Source organism: Podarcis cretensis (genome assembly GCF_951804945.1).
Source record: "Podarcis cretensis genome assembly, chromosome: 14".
NCBI classification, from domain to species: domain Eukaryota; kingdom Metazoa; phylum Chordata; class Lepidosauria; order Squamata; family Lacertidae; genus Podarcis; species Podarcis cretensis.
Window position 1 is genome coordinate 21,684,992 of NC_137183.1, and position 17,304 is coordinate 21,702,295.

Below are 17,304 nucleotides of genomic sequence, written 5' to 3' on the forward strand. Positions count from 1 at the left end.
AAAACAGGGGTGTAGGGGGTGTTACCAGAAGAAAATTCTCAGGGTCGTATTTGGCCTCCTGGGCCCGAGATTCCCCAAACCTGTTGTAAGGGTTGCAACTAGAAAAGCATGTGAAGTTCTTTGAACACTTGAAAGTAGCATAGAAATGTCTGAGGGTGATTATTCCTCCCATGTGTTTATTAATGAAACAGGAATTCCGTGCACAAGTCACCCAAGATGGGGCAGGGGTGGGGTGAGGTGGGGATTCCCACTGGAAGGCAAGTAGGTATATCTGTGCCTGCAACATGTTAGCTGAATGTGCTAGCGTGCATCCTGTACAACATATAAGTTGTACAATGCAAGCTGGCATTGAAATGGCAATTAAAGGCGGTGCTGACAGAAGGATTTATTCCCTTATCTTATTTGTATTTGTCATCTTGCTTCTAGCTGTCCTCAGCAAAATTCCCCCTCTGCTCCCCAACGTAGCATCTTGCTTGCTGTTGATCCCTGCCCAAAAGTTTGAACCAGGTGGCTTCAAACTCCAGCATATTCATCTTTGGCAGATTAGGTGAATAATTAGCTCTCGTGTTTACAGAACACTTTGCCCCTTGAGTCACTCTCCAGAGGAGAAGCTGCTAAATGCCACACAGGATGACGAGGGCAGACATTAAGGGAACTCCACCTCTTGCAAACTAAACTCAGTGGGTGGAATATCATCAAGTGGTTAAGGATTGATCAAAGTCAACACCTGGCTAGGAATCCACTGTGGAACCAGGGCTTGAGAGGCGTTCCCCCCCCCCCCAGACACAGCGCTTGGATCGCATCAATGAGGCTGTTGCCTGATTAACAGACTGAGATTTTATATAATTGTTTAACTTTGCATGATAGGGGGGCAAACAAGGTTCTGCTGCCAAAAATAATGATGCAGGGATCAGTTGCCCTTCTCTTAAAACTGGGGTGGGCAACCTTGTTCCTGTCTACTTACAGAGAGTAGCCTTGGCCCACAGAAAATTGATCTGCAGGTGACACCATGGATGATTTTGTTGTTTAATATTGATATGAACCTACTAGGTATGAGACAAGGTGGCACCCATATACTGATGATACCAAGCTGTTTCCTGTGTAACATCTGAACCAGGAGAGGCTGTTCACGTCCTGAACCGTAAGAACACAAGAGGAGCCTGCTGGATCAGGCCAAGGACCCATCTAGTCCAGCATCCTGTGCTCACATTGACCCAAGCGGGACAGCAGAAGAGCACTTTCCCTCCTCTGTGTTTTCCAACATTCTGGTGTTAAGAAGCATTGCTGCCTCCAGCCATGGAGGTAGAGCATAGACATCATGGCTATCAGCCATTGATAACCACCTTCTCCATCAATTTGCCCAACCATCTTTTAAAGTCATCCATGTTGGTGGCCATCACTTTCTCCTGGGGCAACAGATTCCATAGTTTTAACTATGCAATGTGTGAAGAAGTCCTTTCTTTTATCTGTCCTGAATTCCAACATCCACCAGATGTCCACAAGTTCTAATATTGTGGAAGAAAAGTTTTTCTCCATTTGTTTTCTCCATACCATGCAGTTTTATAAACTTCTATTATGTCATGCCATATTCACATTTTTTTTTCTAAACTAAGAAGTTCCAAACACTGCAGCCCATGCCTGGAATGCGAACTACTAAATAGCAACAGAATCCTGACAAGACAGAGGCCGCATCCATACCACACATTTAACGCATTCTTATTCCGCTTTAACAGTCATGGCTTTCCCAACACAATTATGAACGTGGGCCCTTTCCGTGGCATGAAGGTGCTACACCACTGAGCTGTGGAGGCATTTGAGTGATCACTGTTGGGTGTCAGGATGCTTGACAAGATGACTTCTTGGCTGGGTGGTGCTGTGGTCTAAACCACTGAGCCTCTTGGGCTTGCCGATCAGAAGATCGGCGGTTCAAATCCCTGTGATGGAGTGAGCTTCCATTGCTCTGTCCCAGCTTCTGCCAACCTAGCAGTTTGAAAGCACACCAGTGCAAGTAGATAAATAGGTACTGCTGCGGTGGGAAGGTAAACGCCGTTTCCGTGCGCTCTGGCTTCCATCACCGTGTCCCGTTGCACCAAAAGTGGTTTAGTTATGTTGGCCACATGACTCGGAAAGCTGTCTGTGGACAAACGCCAGCTCCCTTGGCCTGAAAACGAGTTGAGCGCCGCAACCCCATAGTCACCTTTGACTGGACTTAACCATCCAGGGATCCTTTACCTTCTTACCTATTAATTTCAAGTATTACTAAGCACTGGTGTGCTGTGGTAAAAATCGTTTGTGTCACATGCCTTTGCACCCAGAGCGGCTTCAGTGCCACATCTGCAAATCTGACATGATTCAGACTAGTTTAAAGGGAAGAGGCAATAAAAGTATGCAGTGCGTACTCCGCTCTGCAAAGTTTAACAGTGTGTTTTCTTTTAAATTGTTTCAAATCCTCCGAGCCTTCAGGGATCAGCACAGGAAAGTGAAATCTTTAAGTGGGTGCTTTTGCATGCTGGGAAAAATGAAAGTGTTGGTTAACTCACTTCTCTGCACAAGCCTAGGTATTTACTGGGTTGTGTGGGTGCCTGAGGAGGCAGATGCCTAAATTGATGCCTTTGAGTAGATTCATACATATTTCATTTGTTGCTGCTTTGGTGATGCTAAAACCTCTCGCATCTGCGCACATCCATCAAATCTTGGGCTAAGCCCCAGACTTTTAATTCAGAGTTTATGTCTTCGTGATGACTCTTGGTTACCCCCGGAACCAGCCCTTCAGTAGCAGAAGCAAGAGCTCTGGTGGGCTTGATTATCTCTGTAGCAACGGGAACCTCAATCTTGCCAAAAGAGTCCTGCCAGAAGCGCTTTGCAATAATGTACATTGCACATAGAGCCAGGCTTGTTCAAATAGCACTCAGCTGGTCACCTGTAAAGGAGTAAAAGTTACCTCTAGGTGAGCAGGAAAGGAATACTTACGCAATGCTTCTTTTTTCCTTGTGTATCTGGAAAACTCTCCCGATAGCTAGAGAAGTAGCTGAACTGAAATATTTGATTGGTGGTGGGAAATTCAGTAAAGCATGATGCATGCAGTTTAAATTTTATAAGCAAACAAATTCAAAGCTTTACTTGTAAATATTTTAAGGTATTTGAGCTCTATAACAAACACGTTCCTTACATTATTTATATTTGCTGTGGGGGGCAGGGTGAAGGCACTGCAAACATAGTAATTTTAGCACGCCTGAAAAACTGCATGTTTCCTAGGAATACTGTATTGACCTAAAATAAAAGCAAGTTAGATTTGATGGGCATTATATTCCTTCCAGTTGTCCTTTTTTTTTTATCTTGCTTTTGTTCATTTCGCTGCCAGTTTTACTGAAACAATGCATTTCTGTCAAATGTTGTACTGGGGAAATGTCCAAAAATCTCCCCATTTATACCCCAAACCAGTGACCCGCCCCCCTCGTTCCTTCCCCAGGGATCTGAGTCTCTTTCCATTCCCAGAAACATTATAATTGAAACCACCAGTCTATTTACCTATCATCTGGGAATGTGTACCAGGAAGGCAAGGGAGAAAAAGGGAGGGGAAACCACCCCTCAATTATTATTCTGGGATTTTAGCTTTGTAATTTTCCTCTTTCTTTCTTGCATGTGTGGCCAAAAATAAAATAAAATAGGCTGTTCCCTCGAGCTAGATCCTAGTCAGCGGGAGTGAGCAATGTGGGCAATTTGCAGCAAAACAAACCCAAATTGGGGATGGATTCTTTGTGTGGGTAAATAACTCTTGGCAAGGCTTTGTTGTAGCAAGTGGAAGGATGTCTGGAATCCAGATGAGTCACCTCAGAACAGCAGGTGAGAGGCCTGACTTGCCAGGAGCCAATGACCACCAGGTGGGCCTGCGCAATTTGTGACCCACCAACCGAGCGCAGCCTGCTGGCAATGTGTTGTGGCTGGAAAACACTCCCCAGCACTGCCGCCTTTAAAGAAAAATAATAATATTATTTCTGCAGGCTGAGTTCAAAAGGGTTTGTCAAGCCCTGGAGGGTGGGGAGCATGGTCAGCTGACTGCAGTTGCAATTTGTCATATCTTCATAGAGGAGATGGGAGCACCGATGACTTGGGCTGCATTCATGCCATACATTTAAGCGCTGCCAGGGCCAGATTTAGGTTTGATGAGGCCCTAAGCTACTGAAGCTAATGGGGCCCTTTCTATGTCCAGCTGTCCTTTGTCAACAACAGATGGTCATTTTTTTGTGTTGAATATATGCTATATGGTAATTTATGGACCTAATAGGTATCTAAAGCAATTTGCACATAACAAAATATGTATTTTATCAAAGTAATTGTTGAACTGAAACCAGTGATATTTTAGGGAGCAGGCTAGCAGGCAGGGCCCATTACTTACAGTACATCATAGGAGCCTACACAACACAAAACACTTGCTGTATATAGGTTTTATTTTATTTGTTTTTTATCTTATATTTTGGAAATGTACATCCAGTTTTTCCCCCTTTAATATTTTTTGGGGCCCCCAAGAGAGTGGGGCCCTAAGCTGTACCTTGTTTAGCTTATACGTAAATCCGGCACTGAGCGCTACTATACCACTTTAGAAAGACATTTTTAAAAAAGGTAAAGGACCCCTGACAGTTAAGTTCAGTTGTGAACGACTCTGGGGTTGCAGTGCTCATCTAGCTTTATTGGCCAAGAGAGCCGATGTTTGTCTGCAGACAGTTTTTCCGGGTCATGTGGCCAGCATGACTAAGCCGCTTCTGGCGACACCAGAGCAGCGCACGGAAATGCCATTTACCTTCCCGCTGCAGTGGTACCTATTTATCTACTTTCACTTTGACATGCTTTCAAACTGCTAGGTTGGCAGGAGCAGGGACCGAGCAACAGGACTCACCCCGTCGTGGGGATTCGAACCGCCGACCTTCTGATCGGCAAGTCCTAAGCTCTGTGGTTTAGACCACAGTGCCACTCGCGTCCCTGCTTAGAAAGTATTATTTGTACCCTGGTTTTCTACACATAGGTCACTAAAGCATACTAAAATAGAAAATAAAAGATGTATACTAAAAAACATCTCTCCAAGCCTTGCTGTCTGAAATATTTTAAGTGGAGCTTTCAGAGGCTGAACCTGTGTTACATAGTGACTGGGAGTATTGAAGAAACCCAGCTTCAAATCCCTCATCTGTCCTAGTTCATGTTTATTGTTCTGGCCAAAGACCATGACACACAAACCCCTCGTCAACCATGGAAACTAACCTGGTGACCTTGGGACAGACACTATTTCTGAGCCTGCCTTACCTCACAAGGTTGTTGCAAGGATTATGGGGTATATATGAGGGGATTTTCTTTTGGGGAAGGGATCTAGCTCTGTGCCCTGCATGTGGAAGGCCCCACATTCAATCCCCAGCATCTCCAGGTAGGTCTGGGAAAATCTCCCTGCCTGAATTCCTGGAGAGCAGCTGTAGGTCAGTGTAGGCTCTACTGAGCTAGCTGGACTTATGGTCTAATTCAGAATACAGCTTCCTATGTTTCCATGTGTGCACCACCTTCAATTTCTCGGAGATAGAGTGAGGTGAAAATGCAATAACCTGCAACCTTGCTATGGTTGCTTTCTAGATGGAGGACAATTTCGGTGGAGTAGCTTCAAGAGATGTAGCTGTCGATTTGCCAGCATACTCTGTTCATGGGGTTCCATTAACTCATGTTATGTTAGCCTGAAGATTGTTACGCTATGGGTGTAGCTTGCCAAGAGATGGAAGACTGTCATACCCATACAAAAACACTATAAATAACCATCTAGTTGGGCGGGCGGCTTTGGGAGTTATTTGTTTGTTTTAAACCAGTTGGTAGACAGGTAGGCCTACCCAATTCCCTGATGGGAGCTTAAACCTGTTTTTTGCAAAGCAAATGAGTCTGGCAGAATTGGGAGCACGAGACTGTGCAGAAACACAGGATCAAATCTCTGCACCCTGCTAATAGCCACCTATTTTATAAAGAAGCCAAACAGCCTCCCTGGAAATTGCAGTAATTTCTTCTTGCACTCAAAGCCAGCATGACCCAGGCTAAGCCAAGAACAGCCCAGTGCCCTTTCCTCTGAATATACTGTTCCCTTGACCAGGCTTACGAGCGCCTGTCTGCATGCAGAGTATAGATTTATTTTTCTTCAATGTCCAGTGGGAGAATGGTGTGAAATTTTCATTTATTTTCATATTTGTTTTGAAAAAAAAAGAATGATTTCTTGCGAAATGAATCCCTCCTGACACCCCACGGTTCATGTACAGCTAGAATTGAGAAAATGATGTTAACAGGATTTTTCAGTGTTTGGATTGCAAAACAGCAGAGCACATGTCTAAAGGGTGCAGTCTCTGATTTAGTAACTCCTGGAAATCAGAGTAGAATTAAAATCAAGAATATAATAAAGTGAAAATAATAACAATAAATTTAATAGCAAGGATGATGAATAATAAACTTTTATTTGAAACACTATCGAGTATTCCAGTTGTTTCCTAGTTGGAATCTTTGCAGCAACCCTGTTAATTTAAGTCAGTATTGTGATCCCCCCATATTGCAGATGAGGGGATTGAAGTTTAGAGAGTAAATAACTAGCCAAACGGGGCAATCCCATGACGGAATCTACTGAGATAAGCAGTTTAGGCTGCACTGGATCTCCAGCTCAGAAGCTTATTCCTGGTTCAGCTGGACTTAAGGCCCCAACCAGAGCTGGCCTACCCATGAGGCAGCCGCCTCAGGTGGCAGGATTCACAGGGGCAGCAGACCCTGATACAGATTTTTATTCAGCTCTTGTTCATGATGTAGATAGCTGCTTTTCATTGATGTCACCGTTGGATCTGAAGAAGTGTGCATGCACACAAAAAACTTATATCCAGAACAAACTTAGTTGGTCCCTAAGGTGCTACTGGACAGCACAAGTTTTTAATTTTTTTATTTATTTTTACTGTTGGAGATGGATTGAGTCCCAGGTGCTCACCCTCAGCACCTCATAATTGGAGGCATACTTCCACGGAAACAAAACGTTGCATTTAACTGTTTGGGGCAATATGCAATACATGTTTCTGGCTCATTTTCTTGAATGGATCTTGGTAACGTACAAAATGTGTTTCGCCCCCCCCCCCAGTTTATCCTCACAACAAGCTTGTGAGGCAGACTAGACACTGTGACTAGTACAACTTTGTCTGCTGAATTTTCCAGTTGAGGATGGGCTTGAAACTGGGTCTCTCTACTGTAAGTTGAACTTTCTAAGCACTCTGCCTCATTGGGTCTTGATAGCCCATGCTCCATGATTCTTGGTTTTTGTAGAGGTGGGCCTGCATTGCTGATCTCAGGTGAGGAAAAACAGCAGGTACCAATCTGTTCCTTCCTCTGAAACTCAGAATTTCTATGTTCATTTTCTTACAGATAGCAGTCCAGTAGTCATGTCAGTCAGCGTCCATGAAAACCGTAAATCCCGAACGAGCACTGGTTCAATGAACATCTTGCTGTTCCACAAAGCCTCCCATCCAGACTGTGTCCTGTCTCACCTCAACACCATGAGGAAGCACTGCAAGTTCACTGACGTCACCCTCTGGGCTGGGAATAAGTCCTTTCCATGCCACCGGGCTGTGCTTGCTGCTGCCAGCAGGTACTTCGAAGCCATGTTTAGCAACGGCCTTCGCGAGAGCTTGGGCGACAAGGTGAATTTCGACGATAGCCTGCACCCAGAGGTGTTGGAGCTGCTGTTGGACTATGCTTACTCCTCCAAGATCATAATCAACGAGGAGAATGCAGAGTCCCTCCTGGAAGCCGGGGACATGTTGCAGTTCCAGGACATCAGGGATGCAGCTGCCGAGTTCCTTGAGAAGAACCTGCACCCTTCCAACTGTCTGGGCATGATGGTCCTTTCAGATGCTCACCAGTGCAAGAGGCTCTATGAGCTTTCTTGGAGGATGTGCTTGGTCAACTTTGAGACAGTCCACAGAAACGAAGATTTCAATAACCTCTCCAAGGACACCCTGCTGGACTTGATTTCCAGTGATGAGCTGGAAATTGAGGATGAGGAGAAGGTCTTCAAGGCAGTCATGCAGTGGGTGAAGCATGACTTGGACAAGAGGAAGTCTTTCCTCCCGGAGATGTTGAAGAATGTGCGACTGGCCTTGCTGCCTTCCGAGTGCCTGAAGGAAGCCATGACCTACGAGGAGCTGATCACGGCAGAAGACCAGAACAAGCAAATCATGGATGAAGCTCTTTGGTGCAAAAAGAAGATCTTGCAGAACGACGGGGTGGTCACCAGCCCCTGTGCCAGGCCTCGGAAGGCTGGGCACACTTTGCTCATCTTAGGTGGCCAGACGTTTATGTGTGACAAGGTTTACCAAGTAGACCACAAGGCGAAAGAGATCATCCCCAAAGCCGACCTCCCCAGCCCTCGAAAAGAGTTCAGCGCCTGCGCCATTGGCTGCAAAGTCTACATCACTGGAGGCAGGGGCTCCGAAAACGGGGTCTCCAAGGATGTCTGGGTCTATGACACAGTGAACGAGGAGTGGTCCAAAGCTGCCCCAATGCTTATCGCTCGGTTTGGACATGGGTCAGCCGAACTGGAAAACTGCCTCTATGTCGTCGGTGGACACACCGCGGTGGCCGGGGTTTTCCCAGCTTCTCCTTCTGTTTCACTGAAGCAGGTGGAGAAGTACGACCCTCTCGCCAACAAATGGACCATGGTGGCCCCTCTGAGGGACGGCGTTAGCAACGCGGCCGTCGTTAGCGCGAGGCTGAAGCTCTATGTCTTTGGTGGGACCAGCATCCACCGTGACATGGTGTCCAAAGTCCAGTGCTACGACCCGGTGGAGAACCGGTGGACCATCAAAGCCCAGTGCCCCCAGCCCTGGCGCTACACGGCGGGCGCCGTCCTGGGTAGCCAGATCTTTATCATGGGTGGAGACACGGAGTACACGGCGGCCTCCGCCTACCGCTTTGACTGCGAAACAGACCAGTGGACACGGATTGGGGACATGACGGCCAAGCGGATGTCCTGCCACGCTTTGGCCTCTGGGAACAAGCTTTATGTGGTGGGTGGCTACTTTGGGACCCAGAGGTGCAAGACGCTGGATTGTTATGACCCGACCTCAGACACCTGGAACTGCATTACCACTGTGCCTTACTCTCTCATCCCAACAGCATTTGTTAGCACTTGGAAACACTTACCGGCTTGAGGCACACAGTCTGCAGGCGAGAACTGAGGAGCTTGAGGAGGTAAGGTATCTTAACGGAAGTTTCTGCTGATGCCTGCAGGTTCCTCTTTTGCATGGACTTCTAGACAGGAACCCCAGAAGCTTAACAAATATAAAAGATGTGAAAAATCCTGCAAAGGTGTGTATTTTGATGGCGTCTTTGCTCTGGTACCATGACAAACATTTATTTATTTATTTGAGTTTTGTTTTAAGAAAAAATTATACATGCCTTCAACTTTTCTAGGGTGAGTTTATAAAAGCAACAACTAGAGACTTTTTTGTGGGGTGGATGGGAACTGTGCTGAAAGCATTCCAAGCAGAAATAAAAATGCCCTGGTGATTGCCAGTTCTTGAGGGGGTTACACTTATTTGCTGTGGCTTGAGGCTCAGTTGGCTCGTTGGCACAGAGCCCTTTCCATCAGTTTCGGCTGGTAGCCCAGCTGCACACCTACCTATCTGGACAGGGTTAGCCTAACTTCTGTCGTCTGGTAACATCTAGGGCTGAGTCTACACACAGGGGAAAACCCTGCTATAAATAAGTCAGAAATTAAATTGTTATAACAAAAGAAAAGAAAAACGTTATGGAAAATTGTGTAGATTTTTTTTTTTTAACCCTCCTGTACCATCTAGTGTTGCATGTTTATAACGCGTTCAAAACACGGTTTCTTTCCCAGATTACTGCAACACATTACATGTTAGGCTGCCACTGAAGATGGTTCATAAACTTAAGCTGGTTCAGAATTCAGCAGCCAGGTTACTCACCGAGGCAAGATGTTTTGAGCATAGGACACCAGTCCTGGCCCAGCTGCCAATTGGTATCTGGGCCCAATTCAAAGTGCTTGTTTTGACTTACAAAGCCTTAAATAAACCAGAACTGCCTTCCATCAAGGACTGTCTTTCCCCATATGAACCAACCACATCAATGTGCTTGAAAAGGCCTGGTTAAACTTGCTGTCCTCTTTGGGGTTCTAACACAGAAAGAAGAGGTCTGCTCTGCCATGAAGCAGCTGCTTGCTTCTGCTATGGGACTGACCCGTGTTTCCCCCAGTTCCAGCCTCCAGTCCGTTCACACCCCATTGCTGCTGCCCCTTCCCACTCCCTCCCCTCCCCTCCATGCAGCACTGCCTGACAACTGACACAGCCACTTCAGCATCTAATTAACTGCTGCTTAGCTATTAAATACTGCTGCAGAATGCATTGTGGAGTCCATCTTTTCTCCAGCTCGGGTTACAGGGCTTCCCCTTAAGAGCTGCTTTCTCACCAGAGATTAATTTTATGGGCCTGCCATGCAGCTGCGTCCCACACGTAGTGAAGGGCCAGGATGCTTGTATCAGCAGCAGCCATTGCTGAGGATAATGGCTGGTGGTTTTCTTCCCCAGAAGAAAAAGGCCCAAGCTTTCGCCATTCTTAACAGAAAGAGGTTTCCACCAGGAAAGCTGTTTCAGCTGGGTATAGGTTGTCACAAAATGCTCTCACATACCAATACATATTAGTTTGTAATTATCCTTTCCTTTTGCCCCTGCACTGTCCCTCAATAATGTCAGGTCCCAGAATGGGAAGTCTCCTGAACAGCAAAATACCAAGGTTTTCAAACCACCTTCAAGGGGATACTCTGCCCTAAAAGGGTTGAGAATGACATAGTTTTACACCTTAAATGTTTGGGCCAGATTTTACTGGGGATTTCAGGCTACCTCTGCTGACAAACAGTTTCTTGGGCTTTTTATAAGCAAAACTCTTGTGTCCCCAACGTGCTCTGTAGTTTAGCAGCAAAAATTGTGCCAAAGAGGAGTGAAAATTCAAAGTTGAAACAGCTGGAAAAACAGTGATGAAGTGTTTGCTGAAATATACACTTCTGTTTCTTTACCGTCTACATGTATATACACGCACACACATACCTTTAACGTCAGTGATGGGGAAAGCTTTGGCTCTTTAGATGTTGCTTGACACCAACTCCCATCAGCCCCAACGAGTGTAGTCAGCGTTCATCCATGATGGAGTTGCAGTCTAGCAAGACAGGAAGGGCCCAGATTCTCTTTCTTCTCCAGTATGATTTCACAAACAGAGCTTGTCCCCTGCAATTAGTACTGGGGCAGGAATGATATTGGCAGAGTCAGATAGGATGCCTCTGCCTTTTTCTGCAAAGGAGGGGGCCTCCATTTCAAAGCAAAACGTTGTTGTGAAAAGATACGCAACTCTTAAATCACATTTTCTTAATAAAGGGACCTCCACCGGTTTTCAGACTACGACTCTCATCAGACCTGGCCAGGAGCTGATGGGAGTCATAGTTGAAAACATCTGGACGTCACCAGGCTGGGAAGGTTGTCCTAACCTTTCAAGATCTTACTTGGAGGCTTGTAAATCTGAGCCAGAGATGAGCAGCAAGCTCCCTGCTGGAAGTTCTTGCTGAACTCTGCAGAAAGCTGTGGTGGGGACAGATTAGAGTTTTCAAACTTCTGCCTTAACTGGCATTCTCCCTGACAAATTGGCTTCCTAAGGGCTTGGGTTTCTTGTAGTACCAGCAAGCATTCATCCGTTCAACTTCTCCCTACCTTTTGTCCTCCAAGAGCTGCTGCATGTACCCCCAGAAGCCAGTCCTCTCTCTTCTTTAGAAGTGATTTAAAACAAAACAAAAAGAGACTGGAATAATCTATGATAATATCGACAAATTGAAGCATTGCCCCTGTAATGTATATATGTAATAATGTTGGCTATAAAGGAGGAATGTGACCTGGATTGCCTTTCCCCTGGTGTTAATCGCATTAGATCATATTTCAGAATGAATTCTCGTTTGCTGAGCAGAACATCGTGTGACACTAATTTATTGCGCAGGCAGTAATTCTGTGGATTAACTCTGATTAACATTGTGAAAGTAAAGCCCAGATATGCTTTCCAAACACAGCGCGATGTCCTAGATTTCTGTGCTGTAAACTGGCTGCTAGTGCTCCATAAAAATGGATTTCGGGTTATATTGGCTCACCATCCCACTGCTGTCCTCGATGCTCACATGATTACCTCCAACCACCTCTTCCATTTACATATATTTAATGCTGTATTGTTTTTAACACTTGATTGGGAGACTCCCAGAGTGGCTGGGGAAACTCAGCCAGATGGGCAGGGTATAAATAAATTTATTATTATTATTATTATTATTATTATTACAATAAAACTCTCCTTTTCGCTTGTTGTTTTACTGTGTAAAAACCACAGCCTAAATGAGCGTTCCCCAGCCTGGTGCCCTCCACAGGTTTTGCAGGTGACCACAATTCCAGTCGGTGGGAGCGGATGGGAGTTGCAGGCTAAAATATCTGGAAGGCACCAGGTTAGCAAAGGTTGGCCTCAACTACCAGTTGCCAAACTAGTACGATTTTGTTGGCCTAGCTTGGAAGAAGAGTGAGGCTGTGGTGCTGAACTTCTGGCTCCTTTGCCAATCAACCCATTTACAGTTAAGCAACCTATGGGCCTCAGGGAGTTCAAACACCACAAGTAATTAATTATAGACGGCTCCCCGTGACTCATCTGCTATGAAAAGCTGCCAGCCGTGAAACTCTGCAAGAAGCTGACTGTTTGGCAAGTGAGGTACTCTGGCATTTCCAGTTCATTTGGCACATTTCTGCATTTGGATCTGCCCAAGATCCAACCACGCAACTCACCTGCTTCCTTCCTCCCTCCCTTCATTTGTAGAAATCTTGTTTTTCTTCTCTGGGGCTGTAAAAGCAAGCAACCTGCTTAATGTACCAACTTGTGTCCTATCTGATTCCATTCCCTGCATGAGAAGCCCAGCTGGATCAAACCAAAGATTCATCCAGCCCAACATCCTGTTCTCACAGTGGCCAGCAAGATGCTTATGGGAAGCATGCAAGCAGGACTGACCACTTGTGGTTTCCAGCAATTATAATAATAAAATAATGGTGGTGATGATGATGATAATTTATACCCCACCCATCTGTCTGGGTTTCCTCAGCCACTCTGGGCGGCTTCAAGCAAAATATTAAAATACAATAATTCATCAAACATTAAAAACTTCCCTGAAAAGCGCTGCCTTTAGATGTCTTCTAAAAGTCAGATAGTTGTTTTATTTCCTTGCCATCTGAAGGGAGGGCATTCCACAGGGTGGGTGCCACTACCAAGAAGGCCCTCTGCCTGGTTCCCTGTAACTTTGCTCCTCACAGGGAGGGAGCCACCAGAAGGCCCTTGGCGTTGGACCTCAGTGTCTGGGCTGAACGATGGGGGTGGAGATGCTCCTTCAGGTATACTGGTTTGCCAAAGCATACTGCATCTGACAGAGGAAACTCTCCAGGGTTTCAGGCTGGGAACATTCCCAGTCTTACCTGGAGATGCTGGGGATTGAACCTGGGACCTTGTGCATGCAAAGCAGCAGCTCTACCACTGAGCTACAGCCCTTCCCCATCTAGTACACATTGAGAGCCTCCAGCAGTCCTCACCTAGATGGAGGAGGATCTTGTGTTACTCAGTTCTTTGGCTGTGCCAGGGACTTCAACATGTGTGACTGACAGCTCTCGGCATTCCAAATTTCCTCTCCCTTTCCATCCATTTTAGGCTCCCTTTGTCTTGCATCCTCTTCCTTTTCCAGACTCCTCCTTTTCTACCCTTCCTCACCTGTTCTACTCCTTGGTAGCTTCTACACAAGCTCATCCAACAAAGAGCCAAAGGGCCTTTAGTTTTAGAGCAGTTCAGCTAACAAAATCTAGAGCCCCGTCCTCCTCTGACATCAGAGCAGTTCAGTCAATCGCCACCTCAACATTCCTCAGCTGCTGTGAACCCACGTTGTTGGGCTTGAGGTGCATTGCCTCGCAAGGAGGAATTAACTGGATTGTCCTCTGTAACCTGGGTAGGAGAAGACTGGCTACAGAAAACGGGCTGGTTCTGCCGAGCAGATGGTTGTCTCCAGAGCCTGTTTATCAAGCCAAGCTGGGTGGGAGTGGCTGCCTTTTGGAAACAAGGTGTTGTGCAAACCGAGCTCTAGCCAAGCCTGGATTGAAATCATAAGGTACGACACAAGCACCAGCACAGAGCACTCTTATGCAGCAATAAGGAAAAAAAGGCAACCCCACTCCTTCCTAACACGATGCTCCTGTGCCCATCATCTTGGATAGGGGTTTCTGAATGTGCCAGGGAACTCTCCAGGTATGCAGAAGATATATTAGGTAAAGGTAAAGGGACCTCTGACCATTAGGTCCAGTTGTGGCCGACTCTGGGGTTGCGGTGCTCATCTCACTTTATTGGCCGAGGGAGCCGGCGTACAGCTTCCGGGTCATGTGGCCAGCATGACTAAGCCGCTTCTGGCGAACCAGAGCAGCACACAGAAACGCCGTTTACCTTCCCGCCGGAGCGGTACCTATTTATCTACTTGTACTTTGACGTGCTTTCAAACTGCTAGGTTGGCAGGAGAGAAGATATATTAGTTTGCATTTGTTGTTGTTTAGTCATTTAGTCGTGTCCGACTCTTCGTGACCCCATGGACCAGAGAACGCCAGGCACCTCTGTCCTCCACTGCCTCCCGCAGTTTGGTTAAACTCATGCTGGTAACCTCGAAAACACTATCCAACCATCTCGTCCTCTGTCGCCCCCTTCTCCTTGTGCCCTCCATCTTTCCCAACATCAGGGTCTTCTCCAGGGAGTCTTCTCTTCTCATGAGGTGGCCAAAGTACTGGAGCCTCAGCTTCACAATCTGTCCTTCCAGTAGTTTGCATTAAAAAACCCCAAATAAAGTCCTAATGGTCCTAATGAGGACTAGGAGCATGCATCCCCCGCAGAAGCCACAGAATATACAGCATTCAACCCCATCTGCACAGTGCATTTAAAACAGTATCCTTCCACTTTAAATAGTCATGGTTTCCCTCAAAGAATCCTGGGAACTGTAGTTTGTCATAGGTGCTGCGAGTGCTTAGGAGGCACACACGCACCCATTCACCTCACACTTAACAATTCCCAGGGTTCCCCAGGAAGGCGAATTGGTTATTAAACCACACTGTGAATTGTAGTTCTTTGAAGGGAATAGGGGTCTTCTCACAACTCTCAGTACCCTTCACAAATTAACTAAGTCACTCAAACAGTTCATATCAAAGGCATGTTGCCAGTTTTTTGATTTGAAAGATTCTGGCCCCCTCAGCCCAGTGACTCTGAGCATGTGCAAAATGAAGTTATGCCGACTGGAACAAGAGAAGTTTTAGTTTGTTAGAACTAAACAAACTAAATGGATGGGGGGGGGCGTTGTTAGCAAAAACAAAATTTACTTAACTTGCATTCAGCTCTTCTGCCTGTGCTTAAGGCGGCAAACAACCCAGACACAACACACACACGTAAAATGGCAAGACGTATAATTAAAAACATGAAAAAGAGTAGCACTTGCAAAGAGTCCAGTCATCAAAATCTTAGCAAGCTCCGTTAACCAAAAACGTAAAATACAGGTCCTGAAGCAACATAGTCCTGAAAATCTAAATGCTGCGACAAGGAGTTAGGCCTCACTGTAACTTCTGAAACAGTGTTGGGAAATTTGTGGTCTTCCAGATGTTTTTGCCCTGCTGGCTGGGGGCTGGAGTCCATCAACATCTGGAGGGCCACAGTTCACCCAACCCTGAGATATAATAGTAACAGTAATAATAATAGTAGTAGTAGTACTAGTAGTAGTAGTACAGTGGTACCTCATACGCTTTAGGTTACATACGCTTCAGGTTATAGATTCCGCTAACGCAGAAATAGTGCTTCAGGTTAAGAACTTTGCTTCAGGATGAGAATAGAAATCGTGATCCGCCGGCGCGGCAGCAGCAGGAGGCCCCGTTAGCTAAAGTGGTGCTTCAGGTTAAGAATGGACCTCTGGAACGAATTAAGTACTCAACCTGAGGTACCACTGTAGTAATATTTATTACCCCCCCCTCCATCCGGCTGGGTTTTCCCAGCTACTCTGGGCGGCTCCCAACAGAAAAAAACAGAATAAAACATCAAAGAAGGGAAGGCATCAGGGGCCTTTAGGTTGCACATCCAGAGTTTGCACCTGAAAAGCAGACTGAGCTGGCCGACAGGACACCTGGTCACAGTCCTCCTTAAATGGCCATTTCCATTTATATTATAGTAATTATTTCCAGGGGTTTGTCCATGGCTAAAAAATGAGCACATTTAATGCAAATCCCCGTGGTCTTCTGACAACTTCTTTTGGAGATACATAAGGTGCCACCCTAGCAACGGGACTCAGTTGCTATGCAGTTCTAATCTCTGGACATAAGATGGAGGGCTAGCTCTGGACAGCTCGATTTGCTGGTGCTCAAATCGCCAGCTGCTGCGCTGACACATGAGATCTGGTAGCTGGGAGAAGGAAAGCAAATAGTCCCATTGTTGGTAGGTGACTGGGAGGCGGACTGAGAGAATGAGGATTGGGCAGTCCATTTCTCTGAGGTGGTTCCTGCAAGCTTTAGTTTATTGTCCAAAAAGCCTTTCTGGAAACAAGAGGCCTTCCTCATTTGGGTGTCTTCCAGATACTTTGGACTCAAGGGAGCACATAAGTAGTTGTGTGGTCAGGATATTAATGTTTTATTCCCTCTCTCCCCACAGATAGCGACACTGAATTTGTATGTCAGTAGTGATACTGGAATCTGCACAAGTGACTACTGGCTTTGCTGTCTACTGCCTTCCACAGGGCTCATTCCTCTCGCTGCCTCAGTATGGGGAGGGATGTCAGGCTGCTCCAAGAAGTATGGATTGATGGGGAGCCTGAGCAAATCATATTGGTTCGCTCAAAGGTAAAGGGAGCAACACACTGTGGACATCCTTCGATGGCGGCAGCTCTGCCAGCACCACACGGGTGCCATGTTGGCATCGGCTGGGTTTGGAAGAGAGCCCAGTAAGGGAAGGGACTGAAAAGCCTCAGTATCTTTCTTCAGACAAAGGAAGCCTTTCGAGGAATTCAGAAACTCGTCTCTCGGCTGCACCACATGAATGAAGCACAGGCACCTCTGCAAGGGCTAGATTTGCGTTGAGTCGTTTTGGAAAAAAGAAGCACGTCTTCCTTTGTACTACTTTGATGGTTCCCCAGGAGTTACGACAATTTTAATAAAAGCTCTTTGGGAAGCTG

The 17,304-nt window shown here is 46.1% G+C and overlaps 1 protein-coding gene across 1 annotated transcript in view; it reads left to right on the forward strand.

Annotated features, from left to right (window-relative positions):
- KLHL25 (kelch like family member 25) overlaps positions 1-17,304 on the forward strand; it is a 32,568-nt gene extending 15,264 nt beyond the window's left edge. Inside the window, exons 2-3 of the mRNA XM_079954276.1 lie at positions 7,414-9,240; positions 16,785-17,304. Of these exons, the coding sequence (XP_079810402.1) occupies positions 7,431-9,200 (1,770 nt within the window). The 5' untranslated portion in view covers positions 7,414-7,430 and the 3' untranslated portion in view covers positions 9,201-9,240; positions 16,785-17,304. The remainder of the gene's footprint in view (positions 1-7,413; positions 9,241-16,784) is intronic.